A 24620-nucleotide genomic window follows, 5' to 3' on the forward strand; every position below is an offset into this window, starting at 1 on the left:
GATCGCCCACAAGACAAGGAGATCATTGAGGTTAAATGGGTCTATAAGACCAAATTTAATCCTGATGGGTCAATACAAAAACATAAAGCAAGGCTAGTAGCTAAAGGCTACTACAACAGCTGGGCACAAACTACAACGAGACATTTGCACCAGTTGCAAGACTTGACACTATAAGAGCACTGGTAGCACTAGCAGCTCAAAAGAAATGGAGAATTTATCAGCTAGACGTAAAGTCTGCATTTCTAAATGGAGAGCACGAAGAAGAAATACATGTGGAGCAACCACAAGGATTTATTGAGTAAGGAGGAGAAGATCAAACACTTAAGCTAAAAAAAAGCCTTGTACGGACTCAAGCAAGCACCACGAGCATGGAACAACCGCATAGACAAGTACGTCATCAACGCAGGCTTCAGGAGGAGCAAAAATGAGCCTACTCTCTACCCCAAAACTCAAGGTAACTCCGATATCTTGATCATCTCTCTGTATGTGGTTGACTTCATCTACACTGAAAACAATGAAGAAATAATTCAAAAGTTCAAAAAAGTTATGATGAAAACATTCGAGATGAGTGACCTTGGGTGGATGCACTACTTTTTGGGCATTGAGATAAACCAAGAAGAAGATGGAATCTTCATATGCCAGAAAAAATACATTGAGAATCTATTGAAGAAGTTCAAAATGTACGGGTGCAAGACTGTGGCTACTCCAGTTATCACCAATGAGAAATTAAGAAGAGAAGATGGATCAAGTACAACAGATGAATGAGTTTATTGAAGTCTCATTGGGAGCTTACTATACTTGACAACAAAAAGACCCGACATCATGTACGCCACAAGCTTACTATCAAGATTTATGCAAAATTCAAGCCAGATGCACTATGGAGCAGCAAAGAGAATATTAAGATACTTGCAAGGCACAATTGACTATGGCATTTGGTATAAGCCCACTACAGATCCAAGACTATTTGGCTACACATACAATGATTGGGCTAGATCGGTGGATGGCATGAAATGAGGCTATGCATTTACAATTGGGTTTGGAATATTTTCAAGGTCATCAAGAAAATACCGTGGCACAATCATCAACAGAAGCCAAGTACATAGCAGCAACAAGTTCAGCATGCCAAGCTATATGGCTCAGAAGAATATTTGAAGATATGGGAGAGTGCCAAACAGAAGCTACTGAAATACTTTGCAACAACAAGTCTGCTATAGCAATGCCGAAAAATCCAGTGTTCCATAGTAGGACAAAACATATAGCCATCAAGCATCACTTTTTAAGAGAAGTCTCAGCAAACAAAGAAGTTGAGCTCAAGTATTGTAAAACAGAGGAGCAAATCGCAGACATCTTCACTAAGGCACTTCCAAAACCAAAATTCGAACTGCTACGAAACGTGCTCAGAATAACATAAATGTGCATGAAGGAGGAGTGTTAAACATTAGCACATTTGTGTGATAAAACTAGAAAATTCTAGAATAATTGAGAGAATTACCAAGTAAAAGTTGGTTAACTCTTACTAGAATCATCCTAATAATTATCTATTGTAATTATAACTAGAAAAATCTAGAATTAAAGGACTAACTTGTGGCTGAAAATGCTTTAGATTTGTCCAAAGAAAATTGCCGACATAGCATCTGTATAAATAACCATGCAGCCCACTCAAAGTAATCAAGCTGAAAACTACCAGTTGTTCTATACCAGCTGTCTTATATCCAACAAGCCTTGTACCTTTCCTACTTCAACCAATCAAATAAAACTACTTTGTTACTTTGTTACTTTATATACATTTCAAAATCTGTGGCCACTCTGTAGGACTAAAAGAAACTTCATTAGACTACACTAATTTCCAATGTTCCACAAGCAAATCAACAACACCTATACACGGGCATGAAACAGAGGAGGTAAATGTCAACATTTTCAGATACACGATTTCAAGTAAAGGAGGCTGCAGCTATTTTCTTTTCATTGGATTATGAATGGTCAACTTAGCAGAAGTTTCTTTGTGATTCAATTGATACTGAAGACAAAAAAATTCTCACTGTATCTTTTTCTTTTTTAGTTCACTTTCCTTGACTTTTCTTTATGTTATCTGGAATAGGAAGTAATTTCCTTATCTTTTCCTTATCCCAATATGTGCCTTGAAAAGTTTCTGCCATCTATTAAATTGAATTGAAACAGAGGAAAAGATTATATAATACAAAGCTAAACACAACATACTGGAATGGCATCTTTCAGGTTTCAAATCTATATCTTGGCTTTCTGTGCAGGCCTTGTTATTCAAAGCAGCTGCCATGGCCATTCTGGGCTTCAGAAAAAACATGCAGCCCTGTTCATCTTTGGCGATTCACTCTATGATCCTGGAAATAATAACTACATAAATACCTCAAAAGGTTTACAGGCCAATTGGTTGCCATATGGTGAAACATTCTTCAGGTACCCAACTGGTAGATTTTCTAATGGGCGTTTAATCGCAGATTTCATTGGTAAGAACCATCTTGTGAGTAATATTGTTTCTTTCAGTCATTAACACCTTTGCTGCTAACTGACAGCAACTGATAATACAAACACATGATACAACTAACTGTTAAATATTATGATACACATGATACAGCTGAGTATGCCAAGTTGCCATTTATACCAGCATATTTACAACCTGGGTTGAAAGACTATACTTATGGGGTGAACTTTGCTTCTGCTGGAGCTGGTGCTCTGGTTGAAACCTTCCAAGGATTTGTATATGCTCTGGCTTATTATATGTTTTCCCTTGTTATGACTTTTAGTTACAGTTGCAGCATCTCAAAATGTATTTTTGGTAATTCGCGTGCTTTTCGTTAGCATGATTTGATTATATTATCTGTTGTTTTCAGGTGATAGACCTTAAAACTCAACGAAGTCAATTCAAGAAGGTGGAGAAGCAGTTGAGGAAGAAACTAGGTGAAGCAGAAGCCTACACATTGCTGTCCAAAGCTGTCTACTTAATCAGCATTGGAGGCAATGACTATTTTTCCCCATTAGCAACCAATACCAGCCATGAAGAATATGTTGGTTGGGTTATTGGCAACCTGACAAGTTGGATCAAAGTAATCTTATCTTCGTTTTCCACACATACATAGCAGGCGAAATTTTTTAATTCGAGTTTCTTCTTTTTTCTATAACTTGTTACAATTTGTGTACAACTTTGTGTCTTCTGATTATGAATCCAGAAAGATCTTTTGGAGGATTGATTTGATATACATTTTGTCAGGATGTATACAAGAAAGGAGGCAGGAAATTTGGATTTTCAAACTTAGGCCCTTATGCTTCTACGCCAAGCATGAGATTTATTCAACCAGGAAACACAGGCCCTTCCCGGGAAGAAATTACAGCACTTGAGAATCTACACAACAGACTACTTTCCAAAGTCCTCACAAAGCTGAAGAAAGAGCTCCAAGGATTCAAATACTCAACGCTTAATCTCTACACTTACGCTAAAGAAAGAATTAATCATCCATCAAAATATGGTATGCATAGCCATCCATGACACCTTCTCCTTTTAAGTTATAGTTTCTCTTATTTGGTTTTGTCATAAGCTGATAAGTCATGTCTCCTTTTTAATATTCTTTTTCGTTATTACTGTGCCGACTCATAAAGGTTTCAAGGAAGGAAAGGCGGCGTGCTGTGGCTCTGGTCCATATAGAGCAATTAATACCTGTGGAGGGAAGAGAGGTGTGACTGAGTATGAGTTATGTAACAATGTTACTGAGTACGTCTTCTTTGACTCTGCCCATGCAACTGAAAGGTTTTACGAGCAAGTGTCCAAGTTATGGTGGAGCCATAACTTGAAGGAGCTATTTGAAGTTTAGGCAAAATATGGCTTGATAGTTTCATAAGAAATTGAGCAATTTGCAGACACAATTTCCTTTTCCAAGCGAATTAAAAGTTTGATGGAGCCATGGGCACATGGGCAAGTGTTCAAGTTATGGGGGAGCCATACTTCCTATGTCCCAGGGCCTTCTTTTAATTTGAAAGAGTTATTTGAAGATCAGAAACCTATGTATTTTTTAGTTTCAATAAGCACCTGTGAATTTGCACAGACAATCTCTGTTTATAAATAAATTATGGTTTGATATATCATCTTTGTATTAATGTATTCACAAATCAAAAATGGATGTGATGGATGTTTTCTGGATTCCAATTATTGACACCAAAAGAACCAAAGAATAAATTCTACTCAATCCTGTAAGGGATTTTATGGGGGAAAGATAGAAGCAAAAGCCAAGAACTAGGTGCTCTGTTAAGTAGGCATTTTGTGTATAAACTCCCAATAATAAATGATTGCTGGTACCGTCTACGTCAAGCATGAAAAATAATTTAACACGAAAATAACTCTTGGTGGATGAGAAATGGTGAAAATTTGTGTAAGAATTTTAGAATGAAAGTGGACGAGTTTTAGATCCTCCAATTTGTAGTAAGTTACCCTTTTTTTAGAGGTTCTAGTGTCTTTTCAAAGTTGTTATTTGCTGACAAAAGTTAATGATCATTGGGTCATCTTAGAAACCAGCTCCTCTCAAAGGTTGCAATATTTTAAACATACAGAACTGAAACAGAGGAGAAGATTGTTGGTTTGATTGTTAGTCCTTCAAACATTATTTTCAATCATGTTTACATATATGTGGTTAGCTCAGCAACTATGTTGTTGAGGTGGGCTACACTAACTGTGGTTTGATCACTGAAGTTAACATTTGTTTCCTTTTCGACAAGTAAATCTCGAAAACCTATTTATGCATTTGAAGCAGAGACAAAGTAAACCACATTGCTAGAATGGCAACTTCAAGGTTGCAAATATATATCCTGGCTTTTTGTGTAAGCCTTCTCATTGCAAGTAGCTCTAGCCATGGCCATTCTAGGCACCATAAAAAGCACAAAGCCATGTTCATCTTTGGTGATTCCGTATTTGATGTAGGAAACAATAACTGAATGAACCCTACAACCTCTTTCCAGGAAAAGTTCTTGCCATATGAAGAAACCTTCTTCAGTTACCCAACTGGTAGATTTTCCGATGGCCTTCTAATCCCAGATTTCATTGGTATGACCCTTTAAATACTATTTGTTTATATCATATCTGACCAAGCAACTAGAAGCAAATCTAAGCAAGGCAAAGAGTCCCACATTGGAATATTACAAGATGTGTAGACTCCCCCTCATCTATAAAAGGAGACCATTCTCCACTTAGGGAGGGATCTCTGGGCTGGACTTTATCTTTAGTCATGGGCTTCTCCCTTCTTCCCTTTATATTTGGGTTCAACCCCATGTACAAATGTAAACACATACATTATTATAGTGAGAATATACTTCCCCGTGGACGTAGCCCATTCATTAAGGGTGAACCACGTATATCTTGTCTTCTGTATATTTATCACTTGCCCAAATCCTCACACACTTGGTGAAAGTCCTCACCACCTTCACCCATCATCCATCACACATCATCACTAAGTTGGGCTCAAAAGTGCCGAATCATTTTTGAGCGTCAACAGTTTGGCGCCGTCTGTGGGAATCGACACAAGAAGCCTTTGTCGTTCTCCCTTCCTTCAGTGTCCTTCGGTACCCTTTCAATCATTGCCTTTTAGCTTATCGTTTAGCACCATATATGCAGAAGCCACCATTGGATCTCAAGGAACAAATATGCCGAAGACATGTATCTGCTGAAGCAACCCACCTTTCAGTCACTTTGAAGAGTCTCAATTTGGGGGTGGCCTAATATTCCAAATGCACCAAGGATATCACCATGCATGGCTTGAACATGCCCAAGAAAAAATTGCTCCAATATGAAGGATGCCCACGTGCATCCTCACCACAAGATAAGATTTCTCTTTTTATATATAAATATTGTATACAGGCATGCAATATTTAAATAATTCATTGCACAATCCTATTCAACAAATATGAATATTACATATGAATAATAGGAGCTGTCCAGATTTGGTTACTTTGAAAAGTTCCAATTTGGCAGTTGCCCAATACTCCAATTCACCAAAATTATTTTCTTCTTTCTGCATGGCTTGCATGGAGTACCCATACTGAAGCCCACATGCCAACCGAATGGCAACCGCAGAAAACTCCACATGCCTCGCACCAAGGTTGATTGCTCAGAACCATGTTCGGCAGCAACCATACTTTGGCTTCTTCGGAAGCTTCAGATCAGCAACTCTAGGAGCAGTTCCAAAAGCTCCCAAGTCTTCTGACTCATGGTTGGTCTTTGTTCAAAACACTGAATGGCACACCCATTTGCTCAAGCCACCCAAGAGCCTTGAGAGACCACCATCTCCATGCCACTCGACCAGCCATCGAACGGTAGCCATGCCTCTGGTTTTCTCAAGACACCCACTTGGTCGAGGATTCCGAACGGCACATCATGGCTTGTTGGAGCACATGTGAACTCTCAGCCCTTTGAAGTGCACTATGCGGGATATGCATGATGCCCAAGTCAAGACAACGGAGGCCACTTCTAATTACATGTATGGGGCATCTATCTATGGTACCGTGTGCAGGTCTGAAAGCTCACCAAAACTCCTTCGACAGACCTTTGCCGATCGGCAGGAGCCTTGCCAAAAGCTGGAGCACACGGCACCTCCTCTTCCACAACCCCCTTGGAAATTGCTGAACTGGAGAAGGCCCCCTTCTTTATCAACCTTGCCGAAACAGCAACTTGCTGAGCCCTAGCAACTCTCTGATCTTTGGCCCTTGCCGAAACTCACGTCACAAGATTTCTCTCCTTTGGTCACGACCCCAACAACTCACACTTTTCACAAAGACCCAGCACCATTGCCGAACGGCAAGAGCCATGCTGCGAACTTGAGAGGCCCACAAAAATCACAGTTTCAAGTCAAGCTTGCCGAACGTCCAAGAGCCAAGACTACGGCTGCCTTGCCCGGCTCACAATCACAACAAACCACACCCTTGCCGAAGACTTGACCTCTTTATATTCGAACCCAAGCCACCACGAAGACCTTGCTGCTTGCCGAAGCAGCCTTCCTTCAGCATAGCCAATGACGAAGGTTCAAACACCTTGCCAAACGGTTGCTACGCAGCCCAAGCCAAAACCTCACAAGCCCTCTTGCCGAGGACACCACAGGCTCTCAAAAATTTTCAATCCACCCTTGCCGTTCGGCAAGGGCTGAGCAGAAGTAAATGCTTGTTCACAAAAATAGCAAAGGACCTAGCCGCCATGGAAGTCGGACCCTCCTTTGCCAACGCTATTATGCTCTGAAGCCCCCTTTCCGAACCAGTTTCTATGCCGAACGGTACGTTCTGTGCAGATGGTGTTAAGAGCTCAAAGGCCACTGAGGATACTTGCGATCCTTGTCGATCGGCAGAGTCGCTGAGCGTGGCTTGGTACTTGAAAAGTCTTCTCCCACCTTACCGAGCAGTCTTGGTTCACCCAAGAGAAACACAAAGGCCTCAAAAAAAAAATTCACACGACCCTTGTCGTTCGGCAAGGGCTATGCAAAAGTGGCGGAGAAGCTAGCGACCCTCCTTGCCCTTGTCAAATCCATAGGCTCCGAACGCCAAAAGCAAAAAACCCAAGATTATTAGCCATCGGCAATAGTCATTGGTAAAAATAAAAAGTCCAAGATTATTAGCCATGGGCAATAATTATTGGTAAAGATCATCGGCATATACGCCAAAAGAAAAAATCCAAGATTATTAGCCATCGGCAATAACAATTGGTAAGTTTGTTCTACAAGCTTCATCATTAGGCGCGAGCGATGCCTTCGGTACCCCCGCCATCATTCGATGAGAGCGATGCCTTCGGCACGCACCCTGTCATCACTCGACGAGAGCGATGCCTTCGGCACCCTGCCATCATTCGGCGAGCCTGATGCCTTCGGCACCCGGTCATCATTCGACGTGGGTGATGCCTTCGGCACCCCGTCATCATTCGACGAGAGCGATGCCTTCGGCACCCCGTCATCATTCGGCACTCTGCCATCATTCGACGAGAGCGATGCCTTCGGCACTCCGTTATCATTCGGCGAGCGTGATGCCTTCGGCACCCGGTCATCATTCAACGTGGGTGATGCCTTCGGCACCCCGTCATCATTCGACGAGAGTGATGCCTTCGGCACCCCGTCATCATTTAGCGCGAGCCATGCCTTCGGCACCCCATCATCATTCGACAAGAGCGATGCCTTCGGCACCATCCATACCACACTACTTGGAAGAAGACTAAGGTGTTGCTCAGTCAGTGCATTGAAAATTACAAGTCCTCAACTAAGAAGTACCTCCTTACTTGAGAACTTAGGGGACTTCTGTTTATACCATATCTGACCAAGCAACTAGAAGCAAATCTAAGCAAGGCAAAGAGTTCCACATTGGAATATTACAAGATGTGTAGACTCCCCCTCATCTATAAAAGGAGACCATTCTCCACTTAGGGAGGGATCTCTGGGCTGGACTTTATCTTTAGTCATGGGCTTCTCCCTTCTTCCCTTTATATTTGGGTTCAACCCCATGTACAAATGTAAACACATACATTATTATAGTGAGAATATACTTCCCCGTGGACGTAGCCCATTCATTAAGGGTGAACCACGTATATCTTGTCTTCTGTATATTTATCACTTGCCCAAATCCTCACACACTTGGTGAAAGTCCTCACCACCTTCACCCATCATCCATCACACATCATCACTAAGTTGGGCTCAAAAGTGCCGAACCATTTTTGAGCGTCAACACTATTGTTAGAATTTAGGAGGTGTGATGTGTGTTGCTCTGATACTATTGTTTATGTGTGAAGGGGTTTAGGACAATAGTTGAACAAAGTGATTTTATTATATTTGAGGAGAATAGTACATGGCTTGGTGTAGGCTGATTGGCCTTCTTTATAGCTTATTGGCTTATTGACCACCACACTTGGTTTAGATTAGTTTTGGGCTATTTGGCCCTTCACTGAGATTGGTCAGCTTATTGGCTCCCTAACATAGGTAGCTTTGGGTAGCTCTTGGCTCCCTTATAGTTTGGGAGTTCTTTTCGTTGGACTCCACCTTATATGAGCACAACCATGCCTATTTATAGGCTTTGATTGCCGACATGCACAGCCACTGACTTGGGCTTCTTCATTTCTTAGCCACATATGTGTCTTGTACTAGAATGTTCTTCAAACTTCAATTGCTTTTGTTCCACCGCCTTGAGCATTCAGCCACTGCTAGCTTGTTCTAGAATATTCTTGCATTGCCATCTCCATCTTTTGAATTCTTGACTTCTCTAGAATTGTGTAGAACACAAATAAGCATTATTTTTTCAACAAACATCAATGTTATGCTCTTCAAACACTAGTGATTATGCATAACTGAATGTTAACTTTCCATCAACGCTGCAGCTGAGTATGCAAAGTTGCCATTTTTACCACCATATTTGCAGCATGGGTTGAACAATTATACTTATAGGGTGGACTTTGCATCTGCTGGAGCTGGTTCTCTAGCTGAAACTCATCAAGGATATGTATATGATCTTGCTTCTATATTTGCTTTCTAAATTGTATTTTAGGCTAGAAAAAGGAAGCTGCTTGTCTATATGTGGAGTTATCCAACAACTAGTCACAATTACAAGGCCAATGCTGCCCTTTGGCAGCCATAGCCTGCTCAGACTTGGCCAAACATATCTGAGGAAGAACTTCTTGTTGAAATCGTTGAATTTACACGAATGATTTGATTGTGTGATTTCTTGGTTTCAGGTGATAGACCTTAAAACTCAACTATGTCAGTTCAAGAAGGTGGTGAAACAGCTGAGGCACAAACTAGGCCATGCAGAGGCCAAAACATTTTTGTCGAAAGCTGTTTACTTGATTAGCATCGGAAGCATGATTATTTTGCACCATTCACATCAAATTCCAGTCAGTTTGAGTCCCACTCACACAAAGAATATGTTGGCTCATATAAAACATGGCAAACATTTTGACTCTAGTTTCTTCTTGTTCCGAGGTTTAATTACAGTCCATGTTACATGTTGCAGGGAATATACGAGAAAGGAGGAAGGAAATTTGGGGTTGCAGGCGTGGTGTCTCTTGGTTGCTTACCAGGCACAAGAGCATATAACCCAGAAAACACAGATGCCTGTGTGGAACAAATTACAGAACTCGCGAAACTACACAATTGACAACTTGCGAAAGCCCTCCTAAAGCTGAAGAGACAACGCCATGGATTCAAATATTCAAATCCAAATTTGTACAGTTACATAAATGAAAGAATTGAGAATCCATCAAAATTTGGTAAGGGAAAATAAAAGGCCAGCCATATAGCATCTCTTTTAGCTATTTCTAATGTTGCCTTCTTCTTGTTGTAATGCTTGTGAAGGTTTCAAGGAAGGAAAGGTGGTATGTTGTGGCTCTGGTCAATACAGAGGAATTGATACTGTGGAGGGAAGAGAGGTGTGACAGAGTATGAATTATGTGACAATGTTTCTGAGTATGTGTTTTTTGACTCTGGTCATCCAACTGAAAGGGTTTACCAGCAAGTGTCCTCGTTAATGTCACAGGCCTTACATTAATCTCGAAGAGCTGTTTGAAGTTTAGACAAAAATGTGGATTGATTGGTTTTTTTTTATAACCAACTTAGAATTTTGCAGACACAACTTCTGTTTCAAAATAAGTTTATGGTTTGATATATCATCTTTCTAGTATGTATGCTTTGAGTTTTTATCAAGTACAGACAAAATTTAACCCCCAAATTCATAAGGGAGTGTACTAAGATTTTTAGAAAGAAAAAAAAAAAAAGCACAGATGGCATTGTATATTTAGTCCTTTTAAAAAGTCAAATGGAGTTTATATCCAAATTGCCAGCCTTTTAGTATTGTAGAAATGAACTCTGTAAACTCGTGGCCAGTATCCCAAAAACTGTTGAATGGTTATAGTATCTGAACATTACACAATTGATACAGAAAATAAAAAATTTGGCTTCAATATTCGTCCTTCACTATTGTTTTCAATAACTTTACGTATGTTGTTAGCGCAGCAACTTTATTTACATTTCAAAATCTGTGGCCACTCTGTAGGACTAAAAGAAACTTCATTAGACTACACTAATTTCCAATGTTCCACAAGCAAATCAACAACACCTATACACGGGCGTGAAACAGAGAAGAGGTAAATGTCAACATTTTAAGATACACTATTTCCAGTAAAGGAGGCTGCAGCTATTTTCTTTTCATTGGATTATAAATGGTCTACTTTGCAGAAGTTTTTTTGTGATTCAATTGATAATGAAGACAAAAAAAATTCTAACTTTTTCTTTTTCTTTTTTAGTTCACTTTCCTTGACTTTTCTTTATGTTATCTGGACCAGGAAGTAAATTCCTTACCTTTTCTTTCTGTTCAAATCGAAAGTCCAAGTTTCACACCAGTTTCAGCCATCTATTAAATTGAATTGAAACAGAGGAAAAGATCATAAAATACAAAGCTAAACAGAAAATACTGGAATGGCATCTTTCAGGTTTCAAATGTATATCTTGGCTTTCTGTGCAGGCCTTGTTATTCAAAGCAGCTGCAATGGCCATTCTGGGCTTCAGAAAAAACATGTAGCCCTGTTCATCTTTGGTGATTCACTCTATGATCCTGGAAATAATAACTACATAAATACCACAAAAGATTTCCAGGCCAATTGGTTGCCATATGGTGAAACATTCTTCAGGTACCCAACTGGTAGATTTTCTAATGGGCGTTTAATATCAGATTTCATTGGTAAGAACCATCTTGTGAGTAATATTGTTTCTTTCAGTCAATTCTTCAAACATCTTTGCTGCTAACTGACAGCAACTGATAATACAAACACATGATACAACTAACTATTGAATTTTATGATACACATGATACAGCTGAGAATGCCAAGTTGCCATTTATACCAGCATATTTACAACCTGGGTTGAAAGACTATACTTATGGGGTGAACTTTGCTTCTGGTGGAGCTGGTGCTCTAGTTGAAACCTTTCAAGGATTTGTATATGCACTGGCTTATTATATGTTTTCCCTTGTTATGACTTTTAGTTACAGTTGCAGCATCTGAATATGTATTTTCGGTAATTCGCGTGCTTTTCGTTAGCATGATTTGATTATGTGATCTGTTGTTTTCAGGTGATAGACCTTAAAACTCAACGAAGTCAATTCAAGAAGGTGGAGAAGCAGTTGAGGCAGAAACTAGGTGAAGCAGAAGCCTACACATTGCTGTCCAAAGCTGTCTACTTAATCAGCATTGGAAGCAATGACTATTCTATCCCATTAGCCACCAATACCAGCCAGGAAGAATATGTTGGCTGGGTTATTGGCAACCTGACAAGTTGGATCGAGTAATCTTATCTTCATTTGCACACATACATAGCAGGAGAAAAATTTTAATTCGAGTTTCTTCTTTTTTCTATGACTTGTTACAATTTGTGTACAACTTCGTTCGTCTGATTATGAATCCGGAAAGATCTTTTGGAGGAGTGATTTGATATACATTTTGTCAGGATGTATACAAGAAAGGAGGCAGGAAATTTGGATTTTCAAGCGTGGGCCCAATTGCTTCTACGCCAAGCATGAGAGTGATTCAACCAGGAAACACGGGCCCTTCCGGGGAGGAAGTTACAGCACTTGAGAATCTACACAATAGACTACTTTCCAAAGTCCTCACAACGCTGAAGAAAGAGCTTCAAGGATTCAAATACTCAACGCTTAATCTCTACACTTACTCTAAAGAAAGAATTAATCATCCATCAAAATATGGTATGCATAGCCATGAGACCACCTCCTTTAAGTTATAGTTTCTCTTATTTGGTTTTGTCATAAGCTGATAAGTCATGTCTCCTTTTTAATTTTTTTTTTTGTTATTACTGTGTCATAAAGGTTTCAAGGAAGGAAAGGCGGCATGCTGTGGCTCTGGTCCATACGGAGGAATTAACAGCTGTGGAGGGAAGAGAGGTGTGACTGAGTATAAGTTATGTAACAATGTTACTGAGTACGTCTTCTTTGACTCTTTCCATCCAACTGAAAGGGTATACGAGCAAGCATCGAAGTTATGGTGGAGTCATAACTTGGAGGAGCTATTTGAAGTTTAGGCAAAATATGGCTTGATAGTTTCTTAAGAAACTGAGCAATTTGCAGACACAATTTCCGTTTCAAAGTGAATTAAAAGTTTGATGGAGCCATGGGCACATGGGCAAGTGTTCAAGTTATGGGGGAACCATACTTCCTATGTCCCAGGGCCTTATTTTAATTTGAAAGAGTTATTTGAAGTTCAGAAACTTATGTATTTGTTAGTTTCAATAAGCCCCTGTGAATTTGCTCAGACAATCTCTGTTTATAAATAAATTATGGTTTGATATATCATTCTTTTCATAACTCAAAAATGGATGTGATAGATGTTGTCCAAGCCATAGTAAGCTGGATTAAACATCTGTAGAAAACTATGCTCATGTAAGATCTTGTACAGGCTCAGTAAATGAAATACTAAGGACACTAATCAAAACCAAAGGCTTTTAACTTGTGTGTCTTCACCATATTTAAGTACAAGAGGATCATTGTGCTACTCCTGTCACAGCAGCAATGCAAATGATAGGCGTTCTAAACTTTAACAGCAAAAAAAAATAAAAAGGAAAATGCTTTATTGATTAGATATAGGACTGCAAGACTTCATCCATTGACTTTATTAGATTTTCTGATATTCAAAACCCCAAACAACCTGATTCATAGTATTATATATTTGAGGCAAATATTCAGAAACTAATATGATTTGTGTTTATTGATTGTTAGCGGGCGGATTGTGATGGACATCTACTCCCATCTTTCTTGTAGAATCTGAGCAACTGTTGATTATACAGGGATAAAAGCATGTAATCTGATTCACATATTTCTTTCTTTCCATTTCTCATGTGTGACCAAAACCATCATTTGTAATATATCTATGATTGATACTGGAAAATCAACATATCTCTTTGTTTTCCCATCATAATATTCTGTTCCTTGCAAGAGAATCAACACTTAGGTAAATTTTTCCTGAAGAACAGCTGCTGCAATATACTCCTACTAGAAACCTTTGTAAATATAGGAACCAAAGGAAAAAGATACTGCACAAATTTTGCCTTACCTTAATAATGACCAGATGATGACCTAGAATGTTTACACCCCATGCCAATGTTCTGGTACAAACCAGTACCTATAATTTAATACATATGCCTAATCAGTATATAGAATAAGAAAATGATCTTTTTTATATTCTCTTTTCCTAATGTGTTTTTCAGGAAAGACTCATGCTTACTGAGTTTAAACAGAAATTAATGCCTGAACCTTGTTGTTTGCAAAAAGCTCCTCAACCAGAGATCTATCTTTGTCATTCAGACCGGCATGGTGTAATCCAATGCCAAACTGCAAGGTGTGCTTCAGGTTAAAGAACCATCTGTTGGGCTTCTTCTGGCATACTAAGAAACTGCCTTGGATGTTCATCTGACCTTGCGACCTTCACAAAAAAAAAAAAAAAAATTCGAATCGACGCAGCAGCCGAAACCAAAGAAAAAAAATCGAAGGTTGAGTTGAGAGAGAGGCTCAAAACCAAGTATTTGAATTTTGAAGATTGGACTGCGAGTGCAAGCTTTGTGTTCGTTTCTTCTGTCTCTTCATATCACTCGCACACCACATTCCTCTGCGAGTGCAAGCTTCGATTGTCTTCATTTCGAAAAGGAAAAAGAAGGACAAGACCAGCCCAGGCCGCCTACATGCCGCCTAGATCCGCCCAGGCCGCCTAGGCGCTGCCAGGCCTAACTCCCTGGCGTCGGTGTCCTCCCGCCTAGCTCCTAGGCCGATTTTTCGAACACTGCTCGAAACCTGGAACGGGCTTGCTCTGTGCCCTAGACGTTTGTAGTGACGAGTTCGAGTCCAATTCACTAGAATATTGTACGGTTATAAACTATCATGCTTAAAAGTGTTTATCGCTTGAATTTAAGAAGAAGGAAAAGCACAAACCTAGCTAGCTAGCTAAATAGAGATAATCATTTTCCCCAAAAGCAGAATAATAAGCAGGACTGGTGAACTGGTATTTCTCCAACAACCCATTAGGATTTAGGAGCAGAACCATCCAAAGCTGAATCTCATCTTGTGGCGGTAGCCGGCCCAAACCAAAAGAAAGGAGCAAAAACGTCTCTATATGTCTCTGGTGTTGCTCTTTAAACGTCAAACATAATTCCAGTAAACAAATTACTCAATTTCTTCCTGGTTTCCCGACATTTTCCCAGCAACCAAACAAGAGAAACCACAGCAAACTCGTTATTTGTTTTAACGGGTTTAGCCGTATGGCTATACCCTTTTTTATATTTAATTTTTCAAGAGTATAGCCGCACGACTATACCATTTTTTTTATTTATTTTAAAAAGCGTACAGCCGCGCGGCTATAACCTTTTTTAATATTTTTTTATTTTTAAAGAATATAGCCCCTCGGCTATACTCTATAAACAGAATATTTAAAAGTACAGTTGCGCGGCTATAAGCCATAAACAGAATATCTTAAAAGAGACTATACTCCATAAAAAGAATATTTTAACAGTATAGCCGCTCGGCTATACTCTATAAATAGAATATTTTACAAGAGAGCATCTCCGTGCGGCTATACTCCATAAAAAGAATATTTTAAAAGTATAGCCGCACGACTATACTTCATAAAAATAATATTTTAAAGGTCGCGCGGCTATACTCCTTAAAATAGAATATTTAAAAAGAGATATTTTAACAATAGAGCCGCTCGGCTATAGTCTATAAATAGAATATTTTACGAGTATAGCCGCGTCGGCTATTCCGTTTTTAAAGACAATTCGAGACCCTTCCTTGATATGTGGCTGAAGCAATGAATGTCCATATCAATCTCAAAGTAGTTAGGACCCTGCATGTGAGAGAGCTTGATAAAGTTAAACAACATGGTTTTTATGTTTCATCATCTTAACACTCAACTCAGCAACATAAATGTTCGATCATTGTAGCTTTTAAATCATGCAAGTCCCAACAACAACGATACCTTCATCAAGTCCTCTCCAACCTATGTGCCTACAAATGAAACAAAATACATCAGAGAAGATTAAAGGATTTCTGGAAAGCAGTTTCTATGATCGCAAATAATCATGAGAACGCAATCAATTCTTTCATCATGAGACTGTTTCAGTAATTTATGGCTCAAACGCTAGGCCAGTTAACCAACTTAACACTTGGAAATTATTAGAATCAAACGGATGACACACAGAGGTCTCTATGTTTAATGAGTATGGTGGCACCAGCAGAAAGCACCTTGGTTAGAAGCCACTGGTAACTTGAAGCACTACACTAGTTATTCAATCAATTTGTAAATGAAAATTTGTGCGATCATCATAAAATCAAATGTCTGATTCAAACCCTCTCAAACAAAGTGGGATGTCTCTTTCCCAGTCCCATAGATAAGCCACTTATCTATCTTAAGCCCCAAATCTTTAGTTCTGGCTCACTAGAACATAAACATGACCAGAAAACAAAAAGATAGTACAACCACCTCAAGAACAACTCAACAAAACCTTAGTCCCTGTACTTGCTATTATCTATCTTAAGCCCCAGATCTTTAGTCCTTACTCAGGTTTAATTAATTAGTACCTTTCTCTTAAGTAGTTGGTATAAGTAGTTGGTATTTGCAAAGTAAATGGGAGCATCAATCTCAAGTATGAGAATTCCAGGAACATTGCTTGCATTGGGATACTGCTCAACATTTCTGTAAACCATGGAATTCGGAAGGTTTCCTTGAACAAAAGTCCTTGGCCTTGCCACAAACAAAAGTACCCTGATCACAGATATTGCAACCTACACAGAAGAAAAACGAAATATTAGTTCTAATGCGTAGTTTTAAGTTGTTAGATATAGTGTTACCGTCACACACAATAATGATACATACAGCTAAGACTAGTCCAATTTCAAGGCTGCCAAAAACGATGCCGATATAGGCACTCATGCAGACAACGAAGTCAAACTTGTCAACCTTCCAATGGTGGATTGCGGCTTCATAGTCTATGACAACAAGCAAAGCCCGACTATGTGTTTCTGTGTCTGTATATTCCCCAAGTCTGATTCAGTCAGTATTTCCAACTACTCATCCAACTTAGGCCAAACCAGATTCCTAACAATTACATACTACTTTTACAGGCTAAAATCTCTACTGCTCCCTCTAGTAATAACTTTTCAACCACATCTCTCTCTTTTCAGGATGCAAAACACATAATCAAAAACCAATTTTCGTATAGCGGCCATCAGAAATTGAAGCGAGTTCATAATTTAGCTAAAGTCGGGAAAAAAAAAAATGACCCGCCTAGACCCGCCTAGCGCCTAGGCCGATTTTTCCAACAGCCTAACTGAACAAAAGCACAGTTTATAGGTTTTGAGCTCTAATTATGAACATCATTACCGAATTTAACATTACAGAACAAAATCCACCACCTGTTCTAGATGTCTGTGCATCATAGATTTTCCAAACTAAACAAAATATAAAGATAATTTAGTTAAAACTACAAGTAATCTGAATGCATTCCACTAGAAACAGGAAGCAGAGTAATTGGAGACTGAGCTTAGTGAAAAGAAAAACCTTGGATTGAAGAAACTATCCCACCAGCCAGAGTCTACGGCTTTAGGCACGACTGGAACCAAGCTTAAGTTTTTCTTCAATTTCATATCTTTCTTGCTTTTCTTTGATTTCTTGGGAGACACCATGAGAGCTCAAATGAGGAATTGCCCACCTCTTTTTTGGCCTTGAACTTGAAGACTTTGATGGGATTGGGAAGTGATTCAGTGAAGCGAGCCAGGCAGGGAGGGAAATGTAAAGCTCGTATAGCCTTTTTTGGCCTTTTTTTTATAAATAAAATAAAGAGTATAGCCGAACGGCTATACTATTTAAATAATATTTAAACGGTATAGCCGCGCGGCTCTGCGTTTTGAATATAATATATTTCAAAGGTATAGCCTCGGCTATACTAGCATCTTCTTTTTTTCTTCCCAGATTTTCGTTTATCAGGGCCACAAGATCAGTTGGCTGCCTATATTCCATCTGTCATCTCTTTGAAGGAGTGTACAACAGCACTTGAGAAGCATGTGCTTGCAGACGCCACATCTCATAAACTAGACACGGAAGAATCAGAGGTAATCTCCATGTCTGTTTATACATTCCCTCTGCAATGGGAAATTGGACTAAGGTGATGATCCATTTATTAAAGCTTCAATACTCTCTTCTTTTTTTTCTATCTGGAACTCAAAGCTTTACTCCATTGATTTCCTTATCCATAATGGATTAGCAGTTTTTGATTGGTCCTGCACATTTTCTATCCTCTTTTGAACCTGTATGAACTCTTCAAAAGTCATCTAGACATGCACCCATGAGTTCTCACTAATGCAATTATGTTCTTTGCTTCAATGCCATCGTGTATGGTCTTCTAGCCAGATAGTCTTTTGAAAGACTTGCATTTTATATTAGATGAATTGCGGAGCCAGTATTTGAATATGTGGTTTATCTTCAGAATTATGCAAGTTGTTTGTGGCTTCAGGATTCTTTTTTGAACTTCCTTTTATTTTACTTTTGAGGCCTCAAATTTCATATAATATTTTAAAAAAAGTGGTACTTCAATTTTGGGAAATTTTATGGAAAGTAAGCTGGTTTCTATCTACATTGGGCTTGGACATGAATTGTTCAGCTTATGGCATGTTGCATTTGATTTCAATAGTTCAATGGTGCATGCTGAAAGCTCTCATTTGGATGGAGATCAAGTGGCCACGGTATCAGATGGTGTCTAGGACTTTCAGGATTTACGAAGAAGAATTAAAGCTATTGAAAAGGCAATGGTGGAAACGGAAAGACATTTTTCCGCAAATCAGGTAGAAAAGAAATTCAGGGATGGGGTTTGGTAACACTATGAAGAAGCGTCAAATATCTGGCTCAGGAAATGAAATTCTGACAAAAGACATCATTCTTGATCAGATATCAGAGTGTTCATCCTATGGGATAAGCAGAAGAGACACCATAGAGGCTGATGGTCAGATGCTTGAGTTGTGGGAAACCACTGACCAGGATGCCAGCATTGATTTGATGGTTGGCAAGGGCCAGAAGGTGGACGCTGTACCAACTGACCACAGTCAGACTCACTGAAGCAGTAAAGGAACACAAGAATAAATATTCCTCTTCAGAATCATTGGTTGAGAAGGAATTGGACATGGACAAATTAGAGATCTCTAAAAGATTTACAGAGCCCCGTCAAGAAGGCAACAAGAGAAGGATTCTAGAAAGACTTGATTCTGATGTACAAAAGTTGACAAACCTTCAAATAACCGTGGAAGACCTGAAAGGGCAAAGGTATTGAATTTGAAAACGTGAAGGGGCAGTTGGAAGAAGCTGACGAGGCCATCACTAAGTTGTTTGATGTCAATCAAAAATTGATGAAGAACGTTGAAGATGGTCCTCTGTTCTCTGATGGAGCTTCTGGGGTAGTGTCGGATGAAAGTTGGAGTGTGAGAAGAAGGAGACTTTCAGAGCAAGCAAAGGAAGGGTCTGAAAAAATCGGGCGGCTACAGTTGGAGGTGCAGAAACTGCAATTTCTTCTACTGAAACTTGATGGTGAAAAAGAAAGCAGAGGATCAACAAGGATCACGGAGCGGAAAACAAGAGTTCTTCTGAGGGACTATATCTATGGTGGCAATAGAACCAGCCAGAAACGCAAGAAAGCGCCCTTCTGTGCATGCATACAGCCCCCAACCTAGGGAGATTGAAGCAATGGAATTTCATGGTCCCATGGTATAGTTTTAAAGTAATGATGAGGCATTAGTTTTGTCTCATTGTCCTAAGTTTTTTATTTTTAGAGAGCTCTACTTGTTTTGCCATATTTTATGGAGAGAAGTATTGGGTCTTGCTTAGTTTTGAGATCCTGCTGTAAATGCCAGGCCCCATCTTCTAATCAAAGCAAAGGAAACCTACTCTGATGGTGTTTGCTTTTCTTCTTTTTTTTAATCATATTATTTTTCTTTTACATATATATTGCTGCTTGTCTTACTTTTTGTTAGTAGCAAGTTGTATGCCGCAGCTTAAAATAAAAATGTTTTATTTTTGTGGGATATCTTTGGTGTTACAAGTTCTCGTAGACTCTGACAAAATGAGCTTCCATTCTACTTTCTAAGCCGCCATACAAAGATGGCTGATTCAGTCTGTTAAAAACATACATACATTTCTTTTATGCAAGTCAATGTAAATAAGAGAAGCAATTCAGCATTTCATGTCGTGTATGGCTGGTGCCGGTGAAATTGCGGAAGCAAAAAATTTTACAGATTGAACCCGTTCCAAACTTCCAACTCATTTATAAACCAGATTGGCAGAACAAGAATCACTTTGGTGCAGCGGTCTGCTTGCTGTGCAGCAAGTGTTTCACTAGGATATCCCTCATAGTCCTCCCCAACGGATCAACTTGCCTACAGCATTGTTCGCCATATCCCGAGTCATGATGACCAGATAAAGCAACATCTGGTTGTAATATATCTCCACTGTCAATTCTTATATTGTGAAGTAAACAACCTACCAAGATGATCCTCAGATGTTTCTGCTTATCGGGTCTCCACATGACCTTGTTAAGGATTCTCCAAGTGCCCTTTAACTGCAAGAATGCCGTTACTGCAAGTGACCTTGCAGCCCTATGCGCGGCATTGAAAGCGGAAATGGAAGCAGAGGATAGCCAACCCCACCAAGTATTCTCTAATCTCTACTCCTCCAGATAAAGTTCTAACATTTTCATTCAAACGCTGTCCACCTTCACAGAGCTTGAAAAATCCTGAACACTTCAAAAGTCTAGACACCGTCATGCCCCCAGGCCAACCACTTACAATGTCAAGAAACCTCAACTCCTGGTCAACAATTCCCTACAGCAAGAGCATGCTGTAGTTGTCCTCCAGGTCACAACAATCGTCTGATGTTTGAACAGTAGGAAGGGTCATAATGATGTCTATACCATCTATGGCTCCACAACAATTGGGCAATCCAAAGGCTTCTTCAAGTTTGGACTTTATTTCTTCCATTCTGTTGGAATCAGGCCACTTGAGATGGTGCTTGGCACGTTCTTCCAATGCTTCAATGAATCTCCCAAGTCACCTGAGAAACTGTGGACTGGCCTACCCCGAAGGCAGGTCCCACTGAGACTTGAGACTCATGGGATGCAAGCCTTCTTAGGGTGATTGCAACCTGTTTCTCAACACTAAGAAGCCTTCTATGTTGATGAGACCTGACAGGGGCCTCAACACAAGGCCTTCTCTTACAAGGGAACAGATATGGTCAAAAGTCTTCTTTGAGACCCTAAAGAAAAAACCTTCTCCTCATCATTGGATAGTGAAGAATCTGCACAGATGAATTACATCACCAAAACAGAATAAAGTTGAGTTATCATGGAAACTTCAAAACAGAAATCAACCCGAAAAAAGTAAAAAAAATCTACAAAAAGGGAAATAGGAAGACAGAAAAACTTGCTTCCATATAACAAGCAGCAAAGCCCGACTATGTGTTTCTGTGCCTGTATATTCCCCAAGTCTGATTCAATGAGGATTTCCAACTACTCATCCAACTTAGGCCAAACCAGATTCCTAACAATTATATACTACTTTTACAGACCAAAATCTCTATTGCTCCCACATCTTTCTCTTTTCAGGATCCAAAACACATAATCAAAAGCCAGTTTTCATATAGCGGCCATAAAAAATTGAAGCGATTTCATAATTGAGCTAAAGTCAGAAAAAAAAAATTGTAAAATAAATAAATAAATAAAAGCACCCGCCTAGACCCGCCTAGGATGCCGCCTAGCGCCTAGGCCGATTTTTCCAACAACCAAACTGAACAAAAGCACAGTTGATAGGTTTTCAGCTCTAATTATGAACATCATTACCGAATTTAACATTACATAACAAAATCCACCACCTGTTCTAGATTTCTGTGCATCATAGATTTTCCAAAATAAGCAAAATATAAAGATAATTTAGTTCAAACTACAAGTAATCTGAATGCATTCCGCTAAAAAGCAGGAAGCAGAGTAATTGGAGATTGTGCTTAGTGAAAGAAAAACCTTGGGTTGAAGAAACTATCCCACCAATCAGAGTCTCTGGCTTTAGGCTCGACTGGAACCAAGCTTAAGTTTTTCTTCAATTTCCTATCTTTCTTGCTTTTCTTTGATTTCTTGGGAGGCGCCATGAGAGCTCAAATGAGGAATTGCCCACCTCTTTTTTGGCCTTGAACTTGAAGACTTTGATGGGAAGTGATTCAGTGAAGCGAGCCAGGCAAGGAGGGAAATGTAAAGCTTGTACAGCCATTTGTGGCCTTTTTTGTTAATAATAAATAGTATAGCCGCACGGCTATACTGGTATCTTTTTTTTTTTTCCCTCCTTTTTTTGCAATATTTTTTCCCTAATTTTTGTTTATCGATAAGAGTAGTTTAGAGCATTATCCATTACTATTAGGCTATTACCTGAGTCTCTATTGTCCTATTTTGATTCTTTACTTTTCCATAGTTATTACCTCTATAAAGAATTTAGCATTTTTCGTTTAATACTCTTATTATACACTTATGTACATATTTTTCAATAATGCTTCCATTTTCCGTACACGTCCTAAAGACTCGGTAAAATACACATTTGTTAAAAAAATAAATGTACAATAGTACGTACACATTTTTCATTTTTTATACACGTATTTTTTTACAAAATTTTCAATAATACACACAAAATTCACATTTTATACACATAATTTTCACATGAATAAAAATAATATATATTAATTCTTTTTAATATATATTATACACCTATCTGAAAAATTAACCAAAACAATGTACCCCAAACTTGAATATAAAGGTGTGGCTAGGGTGTCACTTACCTAGAGAAGAATCACACTAAAAGGTGAAACAAAAAGATTATATGCATGAAGTGAAACTGTGATGAGGTTCATTGTGCACATATATTTCTGTAACCAGCGTCACAAGCACCATCTTGCCATTTCCAGTAGGAAATGCAAGACAATCACTCTAGCAATAACTATGACAATAACAACTTTGGACACTTACAAGTATATTTTTCTCAAATGGTGTTGAGTAGAAGTGTTGATCAATGCTTGAAGCTCCCTTTAAGAACCTTTGAGTAGTAAATATAACATCCTAGTTAGTATACACATCATTTCACCAGCTGTGAAACAAAACTAGAGATTTTCTCTCTATTGTTGAGGCCCAAAATGTCAAGAGAAGCCCATGGATATTCAAAGCCCAATATAAAGTACAATAGTTGTCGCATGCTAATTCAAGCTGTATTTCATAAATTTATTCCCAAATGAATATACGAATATTTTTTATACATGATCAAATAGTGTACATGTCATACCAAGAAAATGTCAAATAACTGTGTGCAAGCTAATACATTTTCCAATGTTAAACCACCCGACACGCTGAAGTAGGCCCAAGCCATAGACACATGCATAGGGCTTACTGAGCGGGTTGTAGTGTGGATGGTTACAAATGTCTATAAAACCCATTAAGGGATCAAAAAGTAGAATTTTTGGGCTGCTTGGGAGCACTAAAACTCAAGCCCACTTTCATGAATCCAATTACACAGGTAAATAGAGAGAACCACCAGCCTATACTACCAGCATCAAAGCCACAGCTACCCACGTCTCTTCCACCAGCATTAAAACCCAGCTTCCACTGTCTCACATCCATCATTAAAAACTATATTTAACACTCAACCTCCAATGTCCTACCTGCCAGCATTAAGGGCCAAAGACTTATCCATGCTACTTTTGCAGTGCCTATAAATGGGAGGTTTTCGTTATCCAGAAATCAGAAATTGCTTCACTCATAGGGTAAATTAAAAATATTCAGACGGTGAAAGGAATATTCATATGGTGGAAATTAAAAATAATACAAAAAGATCATTTTGCCTATGCATTTAACAGAAAAGATAACAAAATTAACGGCAGGACCATTAGTTATAATGAAATTAAAGTTGAAGAAACCACAAGAATGATTTTGGAAATTGAGGGATCAAAATGAGAATCTGGTCAAAGTTCAGGGACCATTAGACCTAAAACGCCAAAAATAAATTATGGTTTGATATATGATCTTGGGTTATTGCCCGAAATGGTCCCCCAACTTTTGCTCCAATTTCATTTTGGTCCACCAACTAAAATTTTCATTTCAATAGTCCTCCAACTCTCTATTTAATATCAAAATGGTGACTGTCAAAGCCTGTTAATTTTTCCATTAAATTTAAGGGTAAAATCGTCCACATGTTAGAAGCTCTCCCAAATTAGAAATGTAGAAACTGATTATCCCTTAGCCATTCATATGATCATTATACAAAATATATCTACAAGTCTGTAGAGAACAATCTACAGTTACAGCAAGCCATTATCATAAATATAAATATGGAGTTATGGCCTAATAACGTAACTCACAACTGACCATTTCCTATCATTAGTAGGATTAACTATTGGAACTGAATACTATTGTAACTCCCTAATACTCCCCCGCAAATTGAGTGTGCATAGCATAGCAAGATTTGAATGAAGAAACTACAAGGTGATGGAGATTGCGGCAGTAATCAGTTGTAGTAGTCCAGTA

At 38.9% G+C, this 24620-nt stretch overlaps 2 protein-coding genes, 1 long non-coding RNA gene and 2 pseudogenes across 4 annotated transcripts; 3 read left to right on the forward strand and 2 right to left on the reverse strand.

The window, feature by feature from the left end:
- On the forward strand, positions 1680-4174 carry LOC18782234 (GDSL esterase/lipase 2). The gene is made up of 6 exons (XM_007216292.2): positions 1680-1901; positions 2236-2483; positions 2612-2733; positions 2868-3080; positions 3245-3500; positions 3631-4174. The coding sequence occupies exons 1-6, from the start codon at positions 1888-1890 to the stop codon at positions 3840-3842; spliced, it is 1065 nt and encodes a 354-aa protein (XP_007216354.2). The 5' UTR covers positions 1680-1887; the 3' UTR covers positions 3843-4174.
- LOC18783091 lies at positions 4623-10642 on the forward strand (annotated as a pseudogene).
- LOC18781606 (GDSL esterase/lipase 2) lies at positions 11166-13330 on the forward strand. Its single transcript, XM_020559621.1, has 5 exons — positions 11166-11712; positions 11847-11968; positions 12103-12311; positions 12473-12732; positions 12853-13330. The coding sequence occupies exons 1-5, from the start codon at positions 11451-11453 to the stop codon at positions 13062-13064; spliced, it is 1065 nt and encodes a 354-aa protein (XP_020415210.1). The 5' UTR covers positions 11166-11450; the 3' UTR covers positions 13065-13330.
- LOC109948305 lies at positions 15773-17751 on the reverse strand. The gene is made up of 4 exons (XR_002270950.1): positions 17588-17751; positions 16609-16812; positions 16007-16035; positions 15773-15874 (listed from the first exon to the last, which is right to left on the reverse strand). It is a non-coding gene; the product is annotated as an uncharacterized LOC109948305 (long non-coding RNA).
- LOC18783504 lies at positions 20068-22685 on the reverse strand (annotated as a pseudogene). Its single transcript, XR_002270657.1, has 3 exons — positions 22083-22685; positions 21462-21553; positions 20068-21364 (listed from the first exon to the last, which is right to left on the reverse strand). The product of XR_002270657.1 is annotated as a protein ANTAGONIST OF LIKE HETEROCHROMATIN PROTEIN 1 (transcript).

Source organism: Prunus persica, chromosome G3, assembly GCF_000346465.2.
Source record: "Prunus persica cultivar Lovell chromosome G3, Prunus_persica_NCBIv2, whole genome shotgun sequence".
Classification (NCBI taxonomy): Eukaryota; Viridiplantae; Streptophyta; class Magnoliopsida; order Rosales; family Rosaceae; genus Prunus; species Prunus persica.

Bases quoted from the DNA above. Each gene is read 5' to 3' on its own strand.
- LOC18782234 (XM_007216292.2), top strand. The intron at 2,484-2,611 runs GTAAGAACCATC...CACATGATACAG, and splicing joins TTTAATCGCAGATTTCATTG to CTGAGTATGCCAAGTTGCCA. The intron at 3,081-3,244 runs GTAATCTTATCT...ACATTTTGTCAG, and splicing joins ACCTGACAAGTTGGATCAAA to GATGTATACAAGAAAGGAGG.
- LOC18781606 (XM_020559621.1), top strand. From the start codon at position 11,451: ATGGCATCTTTCAGGTTTCAAATGTATATCTTGGCTTTCTGTGCAGGC. The intron at 11,969-12,102 runs GTATATGCACTG...TGTTGTTTTCAG, and splicing joins TTGAAACCTTTCAAGGATTT to GTGATAGACCTTAAAACTCA. The intron at 12,312-12,472 runs CGAGTAATCTTA...ATATACATTTTG, and splicing joins GGCAACCTGACAAGTTGGAT to TCAGGATGTATACAAGAAAG.